This window comes from Microcebus murinus, chromosome 14, assembly GCF_040939455.1.
Source record: "Microcebus murinus isolate Inina chromosome 14, M.murinus_Inina_mat1.0, whole genome shotgun sequence".
NCBI classification, from domain to species: domain Eukaryota; kingdom Metazoa; phylum Chordata; class Mammalia; order Primates; family Cheirogaleidae; genus Microcebus; species Microcebus murinus.
In genome coordinates this window covers 29321281-29345578 of record NC_134117.1, presented here as the reverse complement: position 1 = coordinate 29345578, position 24298 = coordinate 29321281, and the positions used below count along the sequence as shown (strand labels likewise).

Here is a 24298-nt window from a genome sequence, read left to right as displayed (position 1 = left end):
TATAACCAGTAGAACAGAGCTAAAGATCTTTATTTATGCTTGTACTTCACTTCTTTTCTCATCTAATGGTTCAGCCACGTCTTAACATTGGCTTCTGGTTTTTGTTTTATTTTTTATTGTTGTCGTTTGTATCGAAACCTCTTTCTTTTCTTGACTCTGCATCTGCCCATTCCAGAATGCAGCCTCCTCCACACTGCTTTTCCGACTGGTGCAGGCCTGCCTCAGCCATGGCCACCAGGCTGCTATTAGCAAACTCTGCCTCACCTCACTGGGGTCCACTCTCAGTTATTTGCAGAAATGGAGACAAATGCATAACCCACAGTATGCATATGCATTCTGTGTCTGAATTTATATCTTCATATGGATTTGCCAATGTGGAAAGAATTTACAGTGAGACCCTAAGAGCTGATCTCCCTGTCCTGTCCCCAGCTCAGCTTCTCCCTGCCACCCTATTCCCATCCTGGAAAGACAGCAATACCGCTCAGACTGACAGACAGACTGAGGCTGACAAACCACACTTTTCTCCAAGTCTGCTGATTTTCTGAGTTACACTGGGGTCATAAACTAAAATGCGTACAAGGGCAGGCAGGTGACTGGAATCCTACAGGAAGCCAATGATGCAACACAAAGGCCAATCCCAGGATGGGGAACACACCAGGTGATTCCTATGCAGGGTGAGGCTGTGTGTGCACGTGTCTCATGAGTGGGGGACACCATGCCAAATGGGACCAGGGATCACAGCTGAGCTAGAAGGGCCACAATACTCAGTGGCTTTTAGGCCACAGTTGGCCCAGTGTTGCCAGGTCTTCAATTTTCAGAAGAAACTAGAAAATTGGACTTTATAAGGAATTTAGAATATGGTAGAATGAAATCCAACATATATTAAGCCTGTTGCGTGTCAGACACTGCATCTAGTGCTGTATATTTGTTCTCTTACTAACTTCTCAACATAACTGGAAGAGGTATAAAACAGACTCAGAGAAGTTGTCTGGTTTGCTCAGTCACACAACTAGAAGGGTCAAAGTAGGAACTTGGGCCTGGACACTGCTTATGCTGACTCTATTTTGATGTAAAAGTTCTTCTTTTCCATCTCCTGCCAGGCTACAAATTGCATTAAGGTGGAATGAAGGTTGCTGCACAACGTGTATGAAAGCCATAGATTTTATCATCTACAGGCATTTAGCAACAAGTTATTTTGTAGAGAAGCTGCAATAAGATTATGCCTGGTGATGGTTGGGAGTTGTCTTTAATGTTGTTTTGTTTCTCAGACTGTTACCCTTGGAGCGTGCTAATGGGTATTCCTGTGGGCTGGTCTGTCTTCTTAACATGCAGGTACCTCTGGCAGCCAGGACACGAGGGGCTTTATCAGTCATTACTACCACAGTTTGATGAGTCCAGCTGTTTATTTTCGAGAGGGAGCAATTCCATAGGGAGTAAAAGCTAGGTGCTGACAGAGGGGAAACGGATGAGAGCAACCCAGAGTGGGTCCCAGGCAACCTGGGAAGGTGGGTCTCTGGATACCTGGGGAACGGGGAAAGGCAGAGGGAAGCAAGAGCTCCCCTCCAGGATATGCAGGGTCTCCCTACAGGCTGGCCGCCTTCCTCTCACGTCCCACGTCACCGTATGCATCTGAGTGGAGTGGAGGAGCGCAGAGAAAAGAAGGTGAAGGAAAGACAGAGGGGCACAGGGCAGGGAAGGGAGAATGAAGACAAGGGACAGAAGATCCTATGCAGGAGAGAGAAGAGTCACCAGAGGCTCAGGGAAGAGATGAGGGGTAATGTGAGGGCACAGAGTCAGCTCTGACAGCATGCCATACACCCTAGTGAATTTGACGCTTACAATGGGGTCACACGTGCCATTTTTAGGGAAGGCAAAGTCGTTTCGGGATCTCAGTGGAGAGCTAGAGGAGAGCAGTTGAGGAGTGGGGCATGGAAGAAGGAAGACTGGCCATCGGCCAGACTGTCCTGGCCACCTCCCCGTGACTCCTCTGTGTCGTGGGAAGCCTTCGAGACAGATTTACGTTACCTCGTCTTCAGGGAGGCCTTTGGGCTTGGGCGGGACTTGAGGTTTCTGCAGAGAAGGGGGGGCCGGCAGGGTGGAGATGAGCCTTGCTTTGGCTGAAGGCCAGCTGGGCTTGCTGGGAAGCGTCTTGCTGAAGGGTGGAGACTGTCTCTGGCTTGATCGGTTGTCTTGAAAGAAAGAAACAAACAAACAAAAACACAACATAAGCGAGGCTCCGCATTATTCCCTGGTGGAAGCCATCGAGGTCTAGAAAGTATAAAACCTGGGCATCTACGTAGACGCAAATGATCAATCAGAGCATTCCTTAAACAATAAAGTGAAACGTTAGGCAAAAATTTCAGCTGCCCAGAGAAATGTCCTCATCAGAAGCATCCTCCCAAAGGAACTTGTATCACCTACACCACGGGTTGGAGGGCTAGGGAACATCAAGTCTACCCAGCCTACTCTGTGGGCCAAGCAGAGATTCAAACTGATGCATTTTAGGAACATCCTAGCATAGGCAACACCTGGTGTGTTCCCCGTCCTGGGACGGGCCTTTGTGTTGCATCGTTGGCTTCCTGCTGCTTCCTCCTGTGACAGCCCACGCTCACCCGGTGCAGCTGCCCCTGCCTGCCAGGCCCAGACTCCACTCTCTTCTGCGGTGCCTGCTTCTGCCCTTGGCCCTCACATCTTCCTCGCTGAAGGTGTGAGGTTAACTTCCCAGTGGCCGCCTCCATGGAAGCTTTCTTCTCTTTCTCTTGGTGTAGCTGTGTGCAGACACTAGGGCATCCACTGTGCCATGCCTGTAACTCTGTCAGTGTCATTTGCAGCTCTTGGAGTTTACTTAGATTTACTAATGTAACATTTAAGTCCATCAGAAGCAGCAAAACATAGAAGAGAGGCTTTAAAGGGTGTGCCCTGAACGAGCTACTTAACCACCCTGAGCATCGGTGTCCTGGTCTATAAAATGGAACTACCACAGCCCCTTCCTCCCCAGGGTTGTTGCAGTGATTGAACAAGGTTGTTCGCTGAGGACAGTGGGCAGTGGAGCAGAGTGAGGAAGGCCAGGCTGCAGAGGCTGAGAGGCCGGCTGGCGTCCCAGCTCTGCCCCAGAGAACCTGGGCTAGGATAGTTCACTTGTTTGAGCCTCTCTTCCTTCCACTGTCAAGTGGGGGTGAGTCCTGTCTTCTCAGGATTATCAAGAGGGTTAACCACTTCGGTACCGCGCTCACCAGCCACAAAACCTTGCCCACAGCCAGCACGCATAGTCCGCACGATAGTTTGTGCTGTGCATTGACGATGAATCTGTTTTGTTCTTGTGTGATGAGGAAAGCTTCAAAGCACTGAAAGCTTGCTTTACTTTACAGGCAGCTTTACTTGTAATGTAAATCAGAATAGGTAACATATACATATATGTTTTCATTGCGTTATTTTTAAATGTTCACAATTTTATTTTGATAAATGAAAAATTAGAAAAGTCATATCATGGCTGTCGGCTAAAGTTGATGCTCAGCTGTGCGCCTTCATATCACGGCTGTCAGCTAAAGTCACTGTGCGCGTTCATCTGTGGCTGTCGACTATAGTTGACGCTGGTACCGAAGTGGTTAAGTAGGCCACCAGGCTAAACTGTAAGCTGGGAGCCTGTCCCTCTTGCTTGTGGCTGAATGCTCAGTGCTATGCTAGTTCTGGCACCTAGTAGGTGCTCAACAGATTGGAACGAAGCAAGGAGCAGCACGTGGTGCCCTGTAAGGAGGCAGCTAATGACAGTGGCCTGTATGTGTAGGAAGGCTCTGTACAAACGCCAGCATCCCTGTGACCATCATGAACATACTTGCTCTCCAAGCCTTTAGGGAACTTAGATACCTGGCAAGACTGGGAACACAGACTTCTTGACTGATGTTAAAATGCACGCTCAGCCCTCAAGGTCAGACCCAAGCTGTGTCCATTCAACCCATGAGGCTAATTCCAGGCTTAGAGTGTCTCATGTGAAAACCCACAGTCTAGACTCAGGGGCTGTCTGTAGGAGTAGAGAGGAGGAGGGGGAGACTCTGGAATCCTTGAAGGTCATTGTAGTTCTGTATGGACTTCTTAAAAGAAATTCCAGAACTGTGAGTTTAGGGAGCCCTAAGAGAAGTGGGGCCAGTCTCAGGGGTGATTTCCCATGGATCTATAGAAGGCGGGGACAACCATTAGGGTGTGCTCGTTTGATTGATTGACTGATTTTTGCCTGTGTTCAATGTTCCCGATCCAGGAGAGATTCCTTTCCCCCTGGAGTGGGAAAGCCCTACAGCTTGGGCTCCATTGCCTGTGAGTGCCCAGATCACCTGCTTGGAGGTGGCCAAAGCGGGAGGTGGGGAGCCCAGGTCTGGGGGTGGCCTCACCTACGTACTCGCCCCTGGCGAAGGGCAGGGCTGGGTGGACCGTCCTGGTCTCCTGCTCGGCAGGGGGTGGCTCATAGCTGTCGTCGGCGTTCTCCTCGGCGGGCATCACATACATCTCCGAGTCCGAGTGCTCGTCTGGATTTTCGTAGTCGCTGTCCTGCAAATGCAGACACCACGCTCAGCACCCCTGCCTGCGCCGCCTGGTGGCCCGGACGCCTCCTGCCTTAGGCGGTCGCAGCTGTTCCCCCAGTGCAGTGACTGGGAAGCCGAGGCTTGGAGGGGTTGCACAAGGAGAGTTAGCGGGAGGCAAAGCTGGGGTTTGACGTCTGCCTTCGAAGCTTAGCCCCTTGACCCCTGCGCCGTCCTGGGGAACATGTGGACTTCTGAACCCTAACGGGGGCTGACAGTCTGTCGACAAAAATAACAGTAGGAGATAAAACATTTTTAAGACAGAAAAAAGACCTAATAAAATAGAATAACCGGTAGCTTTTACACACCATGAGTGCTGATGGTTGAGGGAGAGTAGTTTACTATGGAGAGGGTGACGGGAGGCACTGAGGACACCTTGATGTCTTTGAGGAGGTGAGTTGTTTTTTAAAAGCAGAATTGGTAAGCTGCAGGGTCTGGGCTCTCAACACACTCAATTCTCTTTTTTTGTAAATGTAAGTTTTATTTAAATCCACGTTGAAAATACATTAATACGGCCTAAAGTCCGAATAGCTCAGAAGGATGTGAGTAAGGTGAGGTCTCCCCCCCAGCCTCAGAGGCAAACAGAGTTGCTAGCTTGTTGTGCACGTTTTCCAGAGATAGTTTATGCATATGCTGTGTGTACACGATATGGACACGTGACATATGTCCCAGGACATATGTGCACCCACCGCCCCCACAAACTGCCACCCTGCACGGTCCATACGTGACTTTCCAATGAATGGATGGGGCACCTGCTTTTTGGCCTGTCTCCTTTCACGTGCAATTTCATAGCAGGATTCTATCAAGCAGGCCTGGGGGCTGTAGCAACAAGCCTGGATTTCATTCTGTGTGCAGTTGGGGTCCGCTGAAGTGAAAATAATTGTGAGCGGATGTTCACTAAATCGTTATGACAGCTGGTATCTTAACGTTTGTTGTTTGACTTTGGGGCAAGACATTCCCTCCTCTCCAGGCTGATTTAATTTTGTGTTTGCTAAGTCCCCACTGTGTGCTCTTTTAATCCAGCCAGAGATTGCCTCTCTTTCCTCTGGACATGGACCAACCAGCTTCTTTCCTTAGCTTCAGAGGAGGGGGTGTGTGTGTGTGTGTGTGTGTGTGTGTGTGTGTGTGTGTGTGTGTGTGTGTGTGTGTGTGCATACAGCCAGCAGGGGGCGCAGCTGTAGCGATTCTGGGGGATCAGCTGCTGCTGGGCCCCGGGAGGAACTCCATGCTGAGTGATTGGCAGAGAACTCAGCCCTTCCCCTCATTTTCTTCTTCTTTTTCTGCTGCTGGAGAAGGAGGAACTCCTATCTCCTACCACTGTCTGTAAACTCCAGGAAGTGTATGCAGCCTGGAGCTGGACACTAGACTGGACGTCTGAGTCCTGGGTTCTCATTCCACAGGCGCCTGAGTAACTGAGTGAGGGCAGGCAAGTCTTTTTCATTCTCTTGGCCTCAGTTTCCTTATCTGTGAAATGGGTTTGTGCTTGTGTGGAAGCCTTCTTGGATCCCTTCCAGATATAAAACTGACAGATTGGAATAGGCTAGCATTCTGGATGGAATTGATATAAGTGAGGAATAATTATTGTTAAGAGAAGTTTTTAGGATGTCTTGTCTGTACAAGACAGCCCAAAGGAGAAGTGGGTAGAGGGGCCCTGCAGACTGCAGAGACACTCTGAAGAGGTTAATTCTGATTCACCACCCGGCATCGTCATGGCCAGGTCTCTCACTCTCTCTCACTCGGTGGCCCCAGAGCTCTGCCAATGTTCTCCTGGTCACAGCAAGCACCATGGTGTCAAAGAGCCTTGGTCTGAGATCTGAGGGTCTGGGTTTAAATTTTGCAACTGCAAGTTACTTAAACTTTCTAGGCATGGACTCTTTGGCAGTGGATTTGTTTAGGGCTCCTGGCCAGGGCTGAGGGGATGCTGGGGAGTTGAGGACAGAGGCATTTGCCAACTGATACAGCAACAGTGGACCATTTTAGCATCTGTTTGTCCGTGCGGGTGAGTGTGCTGAACACCAGCACTGAGAATGGGGATGAGGATGCCCGCTCCATAGGGCCATGGGGAGGACTAAATGGGGCCACGCGTGTGCTGTTAGCCTGGCATGTGGCGAGAGCTGGGCAAGTCGGCCAGTGTGAGGCTACTGGGGCCTTCTCTGTGGGTGGCCTTCCCTGTCCTCCCTCTGTGATGTGCAGCTGACCACCAGTGTGTACTTCAGAAATAAGCCCTTAAAATACCTCCCAGGGGCCTGGTGCCCTCCTGGTTTCAGGAGCAAGTACTTACAAAGTCATCCGACCACTGCTCCTCTTCGTCCTCGGGGCTCTCTGAAATGGCACGTGGGAGACAGAATGAATCTCAGCCAGCCAGCTGCACTCTGCCCACAAACAGCCCACACCCGCCTCCCCTTCAAGCATGTTCATTTGCTTTCAACTCTGTTTTTTAAAAAATTAACTCTCAAAACGTAAAGAGAAGTCCTACTGGGCAGAGCAATGGTGCATCTTGACACTGTCTGTCTTTGTTCAGTGACATTTCTGGGTCCCCCAAAAGGGACCTTCAATTTGTACTGTGTGGCTTTTAAGGACTTCTTTATTTATTTTTATCAAGACATAATAGCTGTACATATTTTTATGGTACACGTGATAATTTGGTACATTCATATAATCAAATCAGGGTAACTGGGATATCCATCACCTTAAATATTTATCTTTTCTAAGGACTTCTTTGAATCGATCTGTGGATGATGTAGCAGGAAGAGCACTGCACAGGGAGTCAGGTAGACTTAAAGTCTCATCTGGTTCTGTTCCCAACTAATCGGAGAGGGTGGGCAAGACACCTAACATCTCTGTCTCAGTTTCCAGATCTATAAAATGAGGGGGTAACTTCTATGATTTTCTTTGTCTCTAACTTTGACTTTTTTATGTTTAAAAAAAAATGTATCCAGTGGTTTACTATGTGCCAGGCAATATTGTCAGAGCTTTGCCCTCATTTGGCCCTCACAAAAACCTTGTGAGGAAACCGAGGCCTAGAGCAGGGAAGTCGAGTGCCCAAGGCGAGAAATTAAACAGCAGAGCAGGGAGTTGAACCCAACGTTCACTGCCAGGCTCATGCTCTGAGCCCCAAAGCTATGCTGCCTCCTATCTTTGAGCTCCAGGGGGACAGCTCAAGCTGTCCTGGGCTCTGCAGGGAACATAAAAATGGATATGACAGGGCATGGCCCTCAGATTATGAGTTTGAAGAATCAGCTAGGTCTGAATTATGACAGCCGGGGGAAATATTTGACCCCTTTTCCTCCAAACACACTTAGAGTATGAGAAACTGGGTGTCTAGCCCGTCACCTAAACTGGCCTTACAGGCCGAATGGGAGTCTCGCTGCTGTGCGGGAAAGCAGCCAGACGGGGCCCAGGAGGCTGAGCGGCTCCGACGACAGCACCCTCGAGGGCCCGGCTCCCACCACGCCGAGCAGCCCTGCTACAGAGGCCCTGTGGGTGGCTCCCGAGTTCCCCAGAACTGCAACAGAACCTTTTCCATTTTTTGTCATTTCTACCCCCTGCCAGAGCAGACCGCTGACTCTAGAGGGTCGCACAGGTGGGTCCCACAGAGACACCAGTGCAGGAATTGCAGGGTGACATGGGGTCAGGGAGGAGGCCTTTGGATCAGAGCGGCCACATGTTCAGCAATGGCATTAGCAGCCTCTCCTGGGAGAAGCATGACAGGCGCTGAGACGGAGCCTCACTCTCCAGGCCACAGAAGGGCCAGACTTTGACATAAGGAGAAAATAATTCTTAATAAATTATTGTTTGGGTCGACTGATGCTAAATTAGAGTGTATTGCAATCATTGAGATTTGTTAAGAAAGTCCAGAAGAATCTTCTTTCTAATATGGTTACCTGGCACAGTGGGAATACGCTTCTAATACTTTAAGTTTGGAGATTGTTAAAGATCAACACTTAAGATGGCAAGATGTTTTTGTTTCAACCACTTAAATAGAAACCTTTGTAAAATGCTTTTATGAAGCTCGCTTCCCTGCCAGGGTAAACTGCTGAACCTCTTCTCAGTGAGTCAGCGCCTGCTTTGTGATCAGTTCCTGGGGAAAGTAGTTTCTGTAGCCATCTAGCTATTAATAGTTTCCCTGTCTCCATTATCTTTCTTCTCCAACTTGTCCATCCTTTTGCTTCTAGTTATTTTATTAAAATAAAGGTTGGATTCTGCCGTTCCTCTCCTCAAGAATCATCAGTGACTCCCTATGGAATAAAGTCGAGGTTCTGTGTCAACACGTCCCAATTCCTCCCCACCCCACCACTGCTGCTGCCACCTTCCACGCTCACTGACAGCAACGCCAGACAGCCTGCGCCTCCTGTCCTGCGCTTTTGGTGGCTCCCTGTCTGATCCTGTGGCTCCCCCACCCTGTCTCCTTTCTTCCATGGCAATCCCTGTCGTTCTTCCTCCATAAAGTCTTCCCCAGTCCCTGTCGTCATAATCACTCTTCCTCTGGGCCCTCTTAGAGGCTGGCGGCACTCTGATGCCACATGAACTCCATTCTGTGCTGTGATTAATGTGTTCATGTCTCTCTGTACTGATAGCAAGGCCTATCTAATTTGTCTTTGTGTCTAGACAGCATGTTGCATTTGTAATCTACACACTTATAAAAGCATGAACTAAGAAAGGAGTTGCATGAATGAAAATTAGGATAATGACAATAAATTCCATGTATTGCACCCTTCCTGTGGGCTGGGTGCGAGGCTGTTATAAAACAGTGTCCTTACGACAGCACTATGTGGTGGGCATTATTAGTATCTCTATTATACAGCTGAGAAAACTGGGCCTAAAAAGGATTGTAAAATCTGCCTGAGGCCGCATAGCTCCTGAGTATGGGGCTGGATAGGATGGATGGGAGCCCAGGCTGTCTGTGTTGGCTCCTGCCATGAAATCTCATATGAACAGCCTGGCCCTCTGTGAAGCATTCAGATAAAACCTAAGAGAAACAAGAATGGCCCACTCCAGGCATCTTGGTGCACAGAGGCAGAAAAGAGAGAAAAGTGTCAGGTGCTAGAGGTTGTTTGATGGTGACCCGCCCACCCCACTACACTCATCTTCTGGTCCCCAGAGAAACTCACAGCGTCATAATCATAAAGTCACAGCCTTGCAGGCGATTGCCCTGATAGCAAAGCACGACAGTACTAGATCCATAGTACTAGATCCAAAGTGGGGGCTGGTTTTCCAGTATCTCAGGGAGCCCTCCCGAGGGGTGCAGGTAGTGATTTTAGAACTAGGCATTCTGGGTTCAAATCTCGGCTCTGCTCGTTACTAGCTGCTTGGCCTTGGACCCATCATTTAATATAGTTTAAAGCTTAATTTCCTTACCTGCGAAACAAGGATAAGATGGTGCCTGCATTATGCTTTTATGGGAATCAAGTAATATACTACATGTGAAATGCTTAGCAAAGCCTGGCACACAATAATGCTTTATTAATGTCATTGTCACCTTGGGCATTGGGAATGTCTCGATAAAGCTTCAGTCCCAGTACTGATGTGGTCCCATGACAATCACATGGTTACCACAAAGAAATGGATCCTAGAAAGCCTCTAATTGTAATGGGTAAAATTTGGGGGAGAGTAAATTCGAGTTTAATATGGGCCAGGTGGTTTTACATGTGTGTGATTGCGTGGTCCCTGCCAGGAGGCTGAGAGCCCGGGCAGCCTCCGTATCAGGAGTGGCCTTTCCTATGGTGACTTTTACCGGGTTTGGGGCTAATGCTGCATTTGCTGTGTCATAATTCCACTCCACCCAACAGAGGGACTCCTGCCCTTGCCTGGTCCATCCTGCGGGCACAGCACCAGGCACTAGGAGCCACGTGAGAATGGCCCCAGTGGCCCCCATCTCAGCATCCGCTCCAGGCCAAGACACACAGGGGTTCTGGCTTGGGTTCTGGAGTCAGACCGCCTAACTCAGAATCCCGATTCTGCCATTCGCCAGCAGCATGATCTTAGGTAGATTGCTTTACCTCTGGGCCTCAGTCTCCTCATCACTAAAATGGACATTGTTAATGGTGCTTAGAAGAGTATCTGATGCAGTCTAAGGGCTCAGTGTTGGCCATCACAACTAATTTACAGTCTCTGCAATTCTCAGAACTACGTAAAGATGGGTATTCTTATCCCCAGATCAGGAGGCAGAGGCTCAGCGAAATCACAAAACTGTTCTAAGTTCACACAGCGCTTAGTGGGTAAAGCCAGGATTCCAGCGCCCAGGCCTAAAGGACCCCAAAGTCCCAGGTCTTCTCACCAAGCCACCCTTCGTAATGGGAACAAAGAGCTAGAGACCAGAAGGACGATCTTGAATGAGACTGAGGACAATCCAGGGTGGTGTAGCATTTCCTGATAAGTGTCCCTGCACCTGGGATCATTACCAGGTGCTGGGAGAGTTCAGAGAAGGGTGAGCTTAGGGTGAGCTGAGAGTTGCATGAGGCTGCGTGCCGGAGGTGGGACCGAATGGGGCTTTGGAGGACTAGCAGGATTAGGCGAGAGGATGAAGATGAAGGAGGGTGTCCTCCTCCACCAGCTCAGATAGGGCCTCACAAGGCAGTCCCCGAAGCAGGTCTCAGAGGCAGATGTGCACAGAATGAACGCCCTGCTCTGGAAAGGGACAGAAGACTACAGGGGGTGCAAAGCCAGACGTGCTGCCGGCAAGGGGGACTCCTGCCACAGTGGACACTGGGGACTCCAGGGACAAGCTGAGATGGGGGCTGTGGAGGATGGTGTGAGCAAAGGGGCGAGGGCTCTGCGGGTGAGTCCAGCCTTTCAGTTCTGGGTCAGCAGGGACCCGGGGCAGATGCTCGTGGCATCTCAGTGAATCTGACACAGCCTCAGCTGTGGCCCGGATCCTGCTCTGCAGGCCGCGCTCGCTGGGTCCCGCCCATCGCTCCCCTTACAGAGCTGCTGGCGGCACAGGGAGCACGTGGGAAGACCTCAGTGAGATGCGGAAGGAAGGAGAGAAGGAAGGTGGGCCAGCTGCAGTGGTGAGGACAGACGCAGGGAAGAAACAGAAAGCAGAACAATGGAGGCTGCGGGGGCGGCAGCGTGCGGCCCATGCCACCCGTCCGGCCGAGAGGAGAAAGAGACGTGATTCAGTGCAGGGAGCTGAGGACAAGGCCCAGAATCAGGCTGCAGGGGCTGTTTTGAGTCCAAATACTTCACATCTTGGCAGCTCCCTTTGCCTGTGTGTTTGTTCACCACGTCACAGGATCATTAACAGGGGGGATGTACTGTCATAGGGGACAAATTTCATTCCACTATCCTGAGTTCCATGTGGCAGGACCTGTGTTGATAGCTTTGCCGACCTCACTGGGAGAGTGTGAACCAGGAGACAGGAAACCAGACAAATGCTGGCTCCACTGAGGACACAGGGCAGGGGCAAAGCAGTGTCGTTTCTCACTTCCCCAGTGGACGAAGGGTCGTTATGTGTACCCTGTGCTCTCTGGTGGGCTTTTACCCAGGAGTCCCTGTTCCAGTGCCTTCTCTGCCCTAGAGTCTTTTTCATTTGAGTGACTTCAGCTTCTTCGCCCTGTAATTACTCTGATCTCCTTCCAAGACATCAGTGGCCAGAGGAGAAGTAGAAGGTGGACCTGGCAGGGATGTCACAACAGCCCCTGGATATCGGGCCCAAGAATCCAAGGAACAAGATCTTGTTCAGTTCTGGTTTCTTAGGGTTTTGGGGGTGACCAGTGGGGCTCCTGCAGTGACCCCAGCAGCCTCTGGGGCACCACGACCAGTGTCGCCATCCCCCCCCCCCCCCCCCCCCCGCTGCAGCCCGACCTCAGAATTCAAAACTACAGGAGGCTGTTCGAGTGCGGAAGCTCAGGAACTGGGAAGCAGGTTCTGGTGTGAATATCAGGGGCTCTGGTGCTTTCAGAATGATAAGAAATGCCCGAGAAAGTGTAAACATCTCAGCCTGGGTGGGGGGGGGGAGGACTGGGAGAATGGGAGCGTGGGCTGGGTTTACTGGCTGCAGTCACCCTGGAGAGGTTACTTAATGTCCCTGAGATGCATTTTCCTCCTCTGCGAAACTGGAATAGTAATTTCTATTAATGTATAATGGTGCTAATGGAAAGATTAAATGAGGAATGTCTGTAAAGAGTTTAACATATTGCCCAGAACAGAATAAATATCCAACAGGTTTTGGATATCTTCCTTTCCCCCAGCAATGCCAGCTGCTCCGGGTAACACACTCTGCTTGGTGACCATGAGGTCCCTGCAGGCAATGTTCACTCCTCAGAGCACAGGCAGGGTGGCTGGGTCTGAACTGAAGGTAGCAGGCTCGCACCAGCCAGATCTGCATCTCTGGAGGGGCCAGGCTCCATTCTTTGTGCAATTCAAGCTTTGCCCTCCTGCACTCTAGGGGAGGGACTATAGTGAGTCTTCTGCCGACCTCTAGGCAGGCACTGGCCCTTTCCATCCTCTGCCCTCTGAAGGTCAGCATTACCAAGGTCAACATGCTCTTGGCTTAGAGGGTTTGGAGGAGCCATTTGCTCCCAGGACTGGACAGAGGACAATAATCCAGTCTCTGGGGGAAACGGGTGGGTTTATTTCAGGATCCTTGGGTGGACCAAGTCTCCACAGGCCTCCAAAGAGCACTTGACTGGCCTCCCAGGCTCAGGTCTCTGTGCACTGCGGTCTCCGAGGTCCTCAAAGACTCCCCGGGTTCAGGACCCCTCAGGGCTGGTTGCTGAGGCCCTGGGCACGCAGCTGTGCAGGGACCCAAGGCTCAGGGGAAGCAGCTGGAAGTGCTCCTGGGATGGAGGTTGGGGTGGGGAGGGAGCAGTAGGGGAGGGCACAAAATGCAGGTGGTGACGGTGGTTTTGGACCGTTTCCAGGGATTGAGCTGTAAGCACAGAGGAGACTGGGCAAGGCCCTACTGTTCTGGCAAAGCAATAGGAAGCATTTCGGAGATTCCAAAACATCAGTGGATTTGGGGGGATCTACTTGTCTTTCAGTTCAGGAGAAGCAATAAAGTCAGAGGTGGTGGTTTATAGCAAGGTTTTCCAAATTTAACACATTGACTGCCACACTAGGAAAACCATTTTTTTGTGTTTTATTACAAAAATAGAATAAAAACTTTAAAAACAAAATGATCCTTTCTAATTTAATGAAAAATTTGTTATTTTTTATTGTTTTCTGTGTGTCAGTTATATGCAACTTGAAAAACAGTTCAAGTGCCTTCCAAGGTAAAGAGACGTGTGAGTTACATATGCTTCTCAAGGCTCTGGGCTCGAAACTAGTGTGGGTTAAATACAACTCACATGGCAGTTAATGTGTTCATATACATTCAAGTCCCCTGGAGCTCTTGCTAAAATGCAAATTTTGATCCAGTAGTTCTGGGGTGAGGCAAAGACTCTGCATTTCTAACAAGATCCTAGGTGATGCCAATGCTGCCAGGGTGGGAATCACACTTTGTGTAGCAAAGGCTTAGAAGACCCAGTTGGACCACATTTCTGTGTTCTGGGAGAGGTTAAGCACAAATGTACTGATATTAAGATTATTTGGAGGGTTTCGGGGAAGACAGCACGTGTCTGAGGTCAACAAAGAGAACCATGCCAAGCCTCAGGAAGACTGGAGAATGCAAATTGCTAGGGTCAGGGAATGTTAGGAGAGGTTGCTTCATAGCTTCATCGCTGGGCCCTGAGCTCCAAAGGTCTGCACTTCTGCAGGAGTAGAGAGTATTAGCATTGGAGGGGACATGGCAGATCTTCTGATTTAATTCCCACATAATATAGATAAGGAGAAGGAGACATCCAAGGTTACACAGCCAGTTAGTGGCTCAACATTATAGGACCTTGTGTGCAGGCTCAGTGGTTTGCAATTCTGCTTGTTGGTGATGCAGAGTCACAAAAAGATTTAAAGAGAACTTTATTTCAGAGCACTTCTCTGGTAGGAGAGTGGGGGTTGAAAGGGCCACATTCAGTTAGGAATCAAGAGAATTAGAGGCTTCTGTACACGGACAAATAGAGCAAGAGATGAGGAGAAGCTACTTTCCCCATCACACTGAATTGTAATTGCTTTTAATGACATCTATCTTCCCTTTTAGACTATAAATTCTGTGAGTGTGGAGTCTCTAACTTGTTTAGCACTGTATTTCTACCTAAGACCTTGTGTACACCTGGCACATGGAAGATGTTTAATATGTGTTTGGTAATAGATGAGTAGATGGATGGATGGATGAAGAATAATACTAGATCTCCTTTGTAGTCAAATGTCTAATAGATGTGATCATTCTTGAAATTAGGATAGGCGACTTTTGTTTTAAATGAGTAAAATACTTCCCTTTCCATGAACATGAATATAAATATAAATATTAACTTAGTCAAGAATCAGTTAAAGTATGTTAGAAATACTCTTACCTGAAGCATAGTCCCTTTGGGGAACACTTGGAGGAGCTTTGACTTTCAGCCTGTAAGTAAGAACCATTAGACAAAGGGTCACTGGGCAGGACAGCCGGTGCCAGGGCCCATGACATAAGCTGATACAGAGATAACAGATAGACCACTAATGAATAATGGCTTCTTTCGGGTCCATCATGTTGAAAGATTTAACATATGGTAAATACAGTGAAGCCAGTAGTCCGAGGTTTCCCACCTCTCCCATGTCCCCAGTGCACAATGTGGCTACTTGGGGGAAGGTGAAGTTGGGTGGTGAAGGGCTCACAGAGGCCAGAGTACTAGTTAGCTCTGAGTGCTGAGGTTCAAGGAAGATAAGAGTTGATTGGTAGTTAGGAAGGTAAGAGAAGTTGAACAATATTTTAATGGCTTACAAATGGTATCAGTAACAGGACAAAAATTAACTATAATAAACGTTTTGGTTGTAGGTCAGGCCAAAATTACTTTTGCACCACTTTACAAAATGTCAAATAAGTGAACAGTGAGTGTCTCAATACTGGGGATTGTGATATTTAGCTTATTTAGAATTCCGACGGTTTCAAGAACTCTCAAAACAACTATCTTTATGCACATATGAAATGTACTGAATATTCACAATCCTTCTCCACTCATTAAAATAAGAAAATTTAAATTACATTTTTAAAAAGTATTCCAAGTTTCAGACATTTTATAAAATCTAACAACACCTCAATTTCTATTATTTGAAATTAGTAAAGTGTATATTAAATTATTATTTTTAATAATAATTGCCCATTTTAATTAAGAATGATTTGCTTAATGAAATTTAAAATATATATATAAATAAAACATATCCAATAGCCTTTATTTACTAAAATAGCATATCCTTTCATAGAAGCAGTATATAGGGTAACCATTATATACAAAATATTCATTTCTTGAAAAGAAAAGCAGCACAAAAATTCACGTTTGATTAAAAAACACACACATGAAGAACTTATAAACCAGTATTGTAATTTTGCAAGAATAATATATTTGCATAGAAATTTTTTTTTTTCCCTGATAAAATAGGCTCTCAATATTATCTCATTCAATTCTTATCATAGCCAGCAGGTGTGCCAGGAAGGTATCATTTCCTATGCTAAGGTACAGAGACAGAGATTGTCCAAGGTGTTGTAGGGAAAAAAAACAAAATCAAAACTGGTTGTAGTGCCTGGGTCAGGTCATGGAAGAGTAAAATTTCAGAAAACAAAAACCATTATCTGCTATCATTTCATAAAAGAAAACAAAGGGTATTTTGACATCCCCAAATCACCTCAGTATAGAGGACAAACTCATGAAAGGACCGTTGGCCACTGAGCACAGACCAGGAATACAAGGTGTGGTTTGAACTTTATTTAGTAGCTGGCAGCTGCACTCCAACCCTCAACACTTCAAGGTCCTTATTTTCTCATGCGGCCATAGACCAGTGAAAACTCTGTCGCGGTCTTGTGTTAGGGAACCGGTGTGTTCGACTGTGTGCTTCCTCCTTTCAAGTTAGCACCTGTTGCCTGGCTTCAAGTGAGAGTGTAACTGCGGGTCACTTTGAGCTGAAGGGCCCTTGACTTCACCCAGGGTAATGACTAATCGTGGCCATATTTTCCAGGCTGAGAAGAAACATGTTTGTCAAGTAAAAGTGCTTTTGTCCTGTTCTAAAGGCACAGAGAAATGGACTTTTATATACTATTCTTGGTACAAAATTTTGGGAGAAAAATTTGGTGATAGCAATCAAAAATGTAAGAACACAACTCCTTCCACGCAGAAATTTCACTTCAGGAATTTAGTTTACTGGTACACTCAAGGTCTGCAAAGGATATTTATTGAAGTATTGTTTATGACAGTGATACTGAATGAACTGGCCAGAGAATTTTTTTTTTTTTTTTTTTTTTTTTTTTGAGACAGAGTCTCACTTTGTTGTCCAGGCTAGAGTGAGTGCCGTGGCGTCAGCCTAGCTCACAGCAACCTCAAACTCCTGGGCTCCAGTGATCCTTCTGCCTCAGCCTCCCGAGTAGCTGGGACTACAGGCATGTGCCACTATGCCCGGCTAATTTTTTATATATATATATCAGTTGGCCAATTAATTTCTTTCTGTTTATAGTAGAGACGGGGTCTCGCTCTTGCTCAGGCTGGTTTTGAACTCCTGACCTTGAGCAATCCACCCGCCTCGGCCTCCCAAGAGCTAGGATTACAGGCGTGAGCCACAGCGCCCGGCCTGGCCAGAGAATTTTGATTGATGTTATCAAATTGGCCTGCAAAAATGTTGTGCCAGTATAAATTTACAGCTCCCTCACCCTAAAAACTGTCCACCAAAATGTAGCTAGTTAATTGAATTATAATACATTTATAGTATACTATTAATCAGCCATTCAAAAGAGAATATGGTTTGTTTTTACATACTAACAAAAAAAGATGTCCATGATATAGGATTAAGTGAAAGCAATAAAACAAGCTAGTATAATGGTGGATGTCATATAATGCCAGACCTGTGTACAGGTATGTAAAGCATCAGTGTTTGTACGTGTGTAAACATATACATATAGATATACTGAACTCACTCATGACAATGTCTGTTTCTGGAAATGAGTTAAAGTGGGGATATGAAAAGTGGGAGACTTTGACTTCCTACAATTCTGAATTCTTGATTTTTTTTTTCCTGTATTATTTTCATTTTAAAAAAAACTTAAAAACTCAACAGAATACCATTTCTTCTTTTCTCATGACTTACATTTTGAGTGGTAAATGCAGGTATGTATAATTTCTATTTTCTTAAAAAAAAAAAAAAGCTTAAGAGTTTTTAGTGTACAAGAAGTTTTGGGATTCTAGCTTTCCCTTTCCAAGTGCCGATTGTGAAAACACCATTTTAAGGCAACAATTGAAAAAGCAGAAGTCAAAATATAGAAAACCGACATGGCATCCTACAGAAGCCTGGCTGTATTTTGTAACTTCTCATTTGGATTTCTCCAGGCGTGTCCTGGCTGCCCTCAGCTACAGAGTTATAGACCTGGTTTTCCTGCTTTGACTTTTACTAGGCTTCTTGAGTGGTCATAGCTCACCCTTCCTGCAATGAGAAGGAAAATCAAACTTCCCTGAGTATCACCTTACTCACTTACCATATTTCTAGAATCTAGACCTAACCACCATCGATTCTAGCCAATAGTAAGAAAGGGCTACACATGAATAGGATTGCAACTCCTCACTCAGGTAACAGAGAAATTTGTTTTCTTCAACATAGCACAGTCTTACTTATCTTATAGAGCTAAATATTTAAACACAGTCTAGCTTACTTTTTGATTTTGTTCATTATTCCACCTTCATTGTTCTTAATATCATGGACCATCTTCTGAAGCTGCCTGTAAGAAACAAAAGTAAACATAAAATATTACTAACCAGGCTGATTTTTAAAAATAAAGTCTTCTATTCTTTTTGAATACAAAAAAGGAGGAAAAAAACACCCCTACAATAAAACCTCCAAATAGCATGAATTATATTGTATTTAATTAAGTTGACCATCTGCTACTTTAGCAGAAGAAAAGCAGGACTGATTCTATAGGGAATGTAGTCATTGGGCTATGTCCCCATCCATTGGGATGGCTAGGCCAGTGTCAGGCTGCGAAGAAAGGAATTCTGATTCCCAGATCCGTCTGTTCTGAGGAGACAAGGGAGGCAAAAGCCCTGTGATGCTGTCACAAGCCTCACTGTTCAGTGCTTATTATTACTTATTATTGGCATTTATCCACACTGCAAGGATGAGTACTACTCTCTGGACACAGTGCACACTGCATTCAGACCCAAGATGTTTTCTAAACTTTACTAGGTACAATCTATAAAAACTGTCATTTAAAAGTTACACATACCTCATCCCAGGGATGCAGGGATGGTTCAACATACGTAAATCTATAAATACAATTCACCACATAAACAGAAGCAAAAACAAAGACCACATGATTCTTTCAATAGATGCAGAAAAAGCTTTTGACAAAATTCAACACCCTTTCATGATACGAACACTTAAGAAAATAGGCATAGAAGGGACATACCTAAAAATGATACAAGCCATATATGACAGATCCATAGCCAACATCATACTGAATGGGGAAAAATTGAAATCATTCCCACTTAGAACTGGAACCAGATAAGGCTGCCCACTATCTCCACTTCTGTTCAACATAGTGCTGGAAGTCTTGGCTACAGCAATCAGACAGGAAAATGGAATCAAAGGTATCCAAAGAGGGGCAGAAGAGATCAAACTTTCACCGTTTGCTGATGATATGATATTGTATCTAGAAAACCCCAAAGATTCAACCAAGAAACTCCTGGAACTGATCAATGAATTTAGTAAAGTCTCAGGATACAAAATCAATACACAGAAATCAGAGGCATTCATATACGCCAACAACAATCTAATTGAGAACCAAATCAAAGACTCAATTCCCTTCACAATAGCAACAAAGAAATTAAAGTACCTAGGAATATACTTAACCAAGGACGTAAAAGACCTCTACAGGGAGAACTATGAAACACCGAGGAAGGAAATAGCAGAAGATGTAAACAGATGGAAATCCATACCATGCTCGTGGATCGGCAGACTCAATATCATCAAAATGTCTATACTACCCAAACTGATCTACAGATTCAATGCAATACCTATTAAAATCCCATCAGCATTCTTCACAGATATAGAAAAAATAATTTTACGCTTCGTATGGAACCAAGGAAGACCCCGAATATCAAGAGCAATTCTAGGCAACAAAAACAAAATAGGAGGCATTAATATGCCAGATATCAAACTATACTACAAAGCTGTAGTAATTAAATCAATATGGTATTGGCACAAAAATAGGAATATTGACCAGTGGAACAGATGTGAGAATCCTGATATAAAACCATCCTCATATAGCCATCTAATCTTTGATAAAGCAGACAAAAACATACGCTGGGGAAAAGAATCCCTTTTCAGTATATGGTGCTGAGAAAAGTGGATAGTCACTTGTAGAAGGCTAAAACAGGACCCACACCTTTCACCTCTCACAAAAACCAACTCACGCTGGATAACAGACTTAAACCTAAGGTATGAAACTATTAGAACTCTAGAGGAAAAAGTTGGAAACACTCTCCTAGACATCGGCCTGAGCAAAGAGTTTATGAAGAAGTCCCCAAAGGCAATCACAGCAGCAACAAAAATAAATAAATGGGACATGATCAAACTACAAAGCTTCTGCACAGCCAAAGAAATAGTCATGAAAGTAAACAGACAACCTACAGAATGGGAGAAAATTTTTGCATCCTATGCATCCGATAAGGGACAGATAACTAGAATATACTTAGAACTCACGAAAATCAGGAAGAAAAAATCAAATAACCCCATTAAAAAGTGGGCAAAGGACTTGAACAGAAACTTTTCTAAAGAAGACAGAAGAATGGCCAACAAACATATGAAAAAATGCTCAACATCTCTAATCATCAGGGAAATGCAAATCAAAACCACAATGAGATATCACTTAACCCCAGTGAGAATGGCCTTTATCAAAAAATCTCCAAACAATAAATGCTGGCGTGGTTGCGGAGAGAGAGGAACACTCCTACACTGCTGGTGGGACTGCAAACTAGTCCAACCTCTGTGGAAAGCAATATGGAGATATCTTAAAGCGATACAAGTGATCCTACCATTTGATCCAGCAATCCCATTGCTGGGCATCTACCCAAAAGATCCAATGACACTCTACAAAAAAGACACCTGCACTCAAATCTTTATAGCAGTACAATTCATAATTGCAAGGCTGTGGAAACAGCCCAAGTGCCCATCAATCCAAGAATGGATTAATAAAATGTGGTATATGTATACCATGGAGTACTATTCAGCTCTAAGAAACAATGGTGATATAGCACATCTTATATTTTCCTGGTTAGAGCTGGAACCCATACTACTAAGTGAAGTATCCCAAGAATGGAAAAACAAGCACCAGATATATTCTCCAGCAAACTGGTATTAACTGAGTAGCACCTAAGTGGACACATAGCTACTACAGTAATAGGGTATTGGGCAGGTGGGAGGGGGGAGGGGGGTGGGTATATACATACATAATGAGTGAGATGTGCACCATCTGGGGGATGGTCATGATGGAGACTCAGACTTTGGGGGGGAGGGGGGAAATGGGCATTTATTGAAACCTTAAAATCTGTACCCCCATAATATGCCGGAAAAAAAAAAGTTACACATATCCAGAAGCCATAAAAAAATGACTAAATGTGACTAGATAAATATTTGAAACTTTTGTGCAACAAAAAGTAATATGTACAAAATCAAAAGATAAATGACATGCTGGAAGCAATATTTGCAGTACATAATAATAAGGACTACATAGCTTGATTTACAAAGAAATCTTACAACTCAGTAAGAAAAAGAGGAACAATTCAATAGAAAAATGAGCAAAATATGTGGACATATAGCTAATAGAAAACAAATACAAATGGCCAACAGACCAATGGAAAGATATTTAACAAATCTAACTCAAGACTGCAATTAGATACCACGTTCTGCCTATGGGGCTGGCAAAGCATAACAAGTGTGGTATTACCCAGTGTTGGGAAGGTTAATTGTTACAATCAATATGTGTCAAAATTTAAAATGTCCATGACTTTTGACCCAGTAATTCCACTACTAGAATTTGCCTTATAAACATGGTCACAATACTATACCATTATATACTCATAAGCATGTTTATTACAGCATTATGTGTAAGAACTCTAATCTTCTGTGCTCTCCTTGGCCCCCACAAGAACTCTGAAAACCTAAATGTCCATCAATCATTAAAAGGGAACTAGTTAAATAAATGTTCATAGAGCCATACAATGGAATGCCATAGACCCTTAAAAAAAAACAACAAGAAATATACATCTATTGCTGCCTGATGTTTCTACTTTCTAAAAATGGAACTTACATTTACAATGAAGATTTTTTTATATTATTTGAATTTTCATGACATATGCATATATCACTTTTATTATCTGTATTTATATATACATAGAGGAAAATGTTAACATGGTGGGAATATAGAGCCATGTTATGTTTTCATAGTAATTTCCTGACTTAAACATATATATGCATACATATATATATATATATATAATTGCATGTGGTTCTTCCCTGAAAGAGTAGGATGTTTGAATTTACTTTTCAGGCAAGCCTTTCTTTTGTTTTGAGAAAACTATTTTATTGTACCCTTTAGTTAGTAAAATGTACAGTCTGTGTACACAACCATTGTTCTTGGAGGAAGCTGTGATTTCCCCACAAACCTGAATGCAGATTTCTCTGACTCTAGGAGGGAGGCTTGCTGTTAGGTTACATGAAGAATGGTTCACAATTAAGCCTCACATAGGTCTATGAGCCCTGTGGGCGGATCTGGGAGAAATATTCCCTCGGCCCTCTGTGGATTTAGAGTACTCATGCTGAGAGAGAGAGGTTGCAAGGGATGGATTGGATTGATTGGGAGGATGCAGTAATTTCAAATCGAGAGCAGAGGGCAATTCTGATTGTAAGCTGACTGTAACTGGAATAACTTTAGCCTGAGTTAATGCTTAACCAGCTTAAAGGGCAAAATGAGCCAGCCGTGAAGGATCCTATCAGATGTTTGTCAAGAGTGGGGCACAGGCAGAGTAATAGGGAACCAGGGGCTGATCTGCATAAGTGACTTTGCTGTGGATGTAAACAGACAGATGTAAATTGTTGCAAAAGAGTTGGATACAATTTTGTCATTTGCTCAACTTGGTATTTCCTAATTACTTTTTATTGCAGATTATTATAATTATACTGTGTAATTATATCATTATAGTAAATTGCCGAAGTGTTTCATAAACTACATTTTTATTAATACATAATAGTTGTACATATTTATGGGGTCCATGTGATGTTTTGATGCAAGCATACAAGGTGTAATGATCAAATCAGGATAATTGGGATATCTATTGCCTCAAACACTTACCATATCTTGTGTTGGGAACATTCCAAATCTCCTAGCTATTTTGAAATATACAGTAAATTATTGTTAACTATAGTCATCTGGATAAACTATACTTTTTATGTTTCAAAATTTTCTTCTCTCTCTGTATATCCTTCACACAAATCCTGACATCTGCAGACTGCTCAGTTACAGCTGCCAAACTTCTGTGACCTGGGAAGACACAATGACCCCCACACCGAGGGATGAGATGATGCTCTTAGCTCATTGTCTGAACTCATCCCACACTGTGTGATGCAGAGCTTTGCTGCTCTCTGGTATTGCACATTTTATTTTGGAGCACTTTTTCCCTCTATTGCAACCTACAGCGTATGCAATGGCAAAGGAATGTATGACCGGTCTGCTCCAGGACAGGTTGCTCTTGATTAAAACAGCAGTGTTTTTATTGAGATGAATTGTGTGTAGGTAAAAAATAGATAAGGAATAAAACATCTTCCCTTTGATTATCTCTTTCAGAGATATCCTCCCATGGTGAGGGGAAGAATAATCTAATATATGCTTTAAAATATATTAAGATGTAATTTTTAAGCAGTAGGATATTTGGGCATTTAAAAATGGTGAGTGAGTCACATAAATAGTTATAATAATTGTCACTTGTATAAGCCAAAGCAAATTTATACTCTCTGTTTTTCATTTTTAAGCTTTTGAATTAAGTCACTGGACTTAGTTATTTAACAATACACTGTAGGAGTATGACCTGGGTTGAGCCTGGACCTCAAGAGATTTAAATCCCGTGATGTGCTCAGAGTAGAAAAATCATCATGTGGAAGCTACCAGCAGACTTTTTGCCTTCAAAGAAGGGGCTTACTTTAGAATCTAGTAGAACCGAAGGGCTATGGGACCGTAGAGAGCTGGGCCCCACCCCTGAGTTTCTGATGGGACAGGTCTGTGGTCGAGTCAGAGAATTTACATCGCTTATTTATTTATTACAATAGATTTAGGCGGTACGAGTGTTTTTTGTTACATGGATGCATGCATTGTATGATGCTGAGTCAGGGCTTTTAGTGTATACCCATCACCAGCAGAGGGTACATTGTACCCAACAGGTAGATTTTTATCCTTCATCTCCCTTTCGCCCTCCCCCACTGAGGGGCTTGTAAATAGCTGAAACTCTGATCCAGGTGGGTGTGACAGGCAGCAGTGAAATAGCAGGATCCTTCCGCTGGAGGGAGGGGAGAGAAGACAAGAGCAGACCTGAGGAGACCCGGAGAAGCAAGTGCTGTGTGGAGTCAGTCACAGGCTTGGGCCTGAAGGGCGGGGAAGGAGGGGACAATCTCAAGTTCCCTCCTGT

At 44.9% G+C, this 24298-nt stretch overlaps 1 protein-coding gene across 1 annotated transcript in view; it reads right to left on the bottom strand.

The window, feature by feature from the left end:
- BLNK (B cell linker) overlaps positions 1-24298 on the bottom strand; it is a 65501-nt gene that overhangs the window by 24678 nt on the left and 16525 nt on the right. Inside the window, exons 2-6 of the mRNA XM_012767175.3 lie at positions 18277-18342; positions 14960-15009; positions 6853-6893; positions 4383-4539; positions 2026-2189 (exon numbers count right to left, since the gene is read on the bottom strand). Of these exons, the coding sequence (XP_012622629.1) occupies positions 2026-2189; positions 4383-4539; positions 6853-6893; positions 14960-15009; positions 18277-18342 (478 nt within the window). The remainder of the gene's footprint in view (positions 1-2025; positions 2190-4382; positions 4540-6852; positions 6894-14959; positions 15010-18276; positions 18343-24298) is intronic.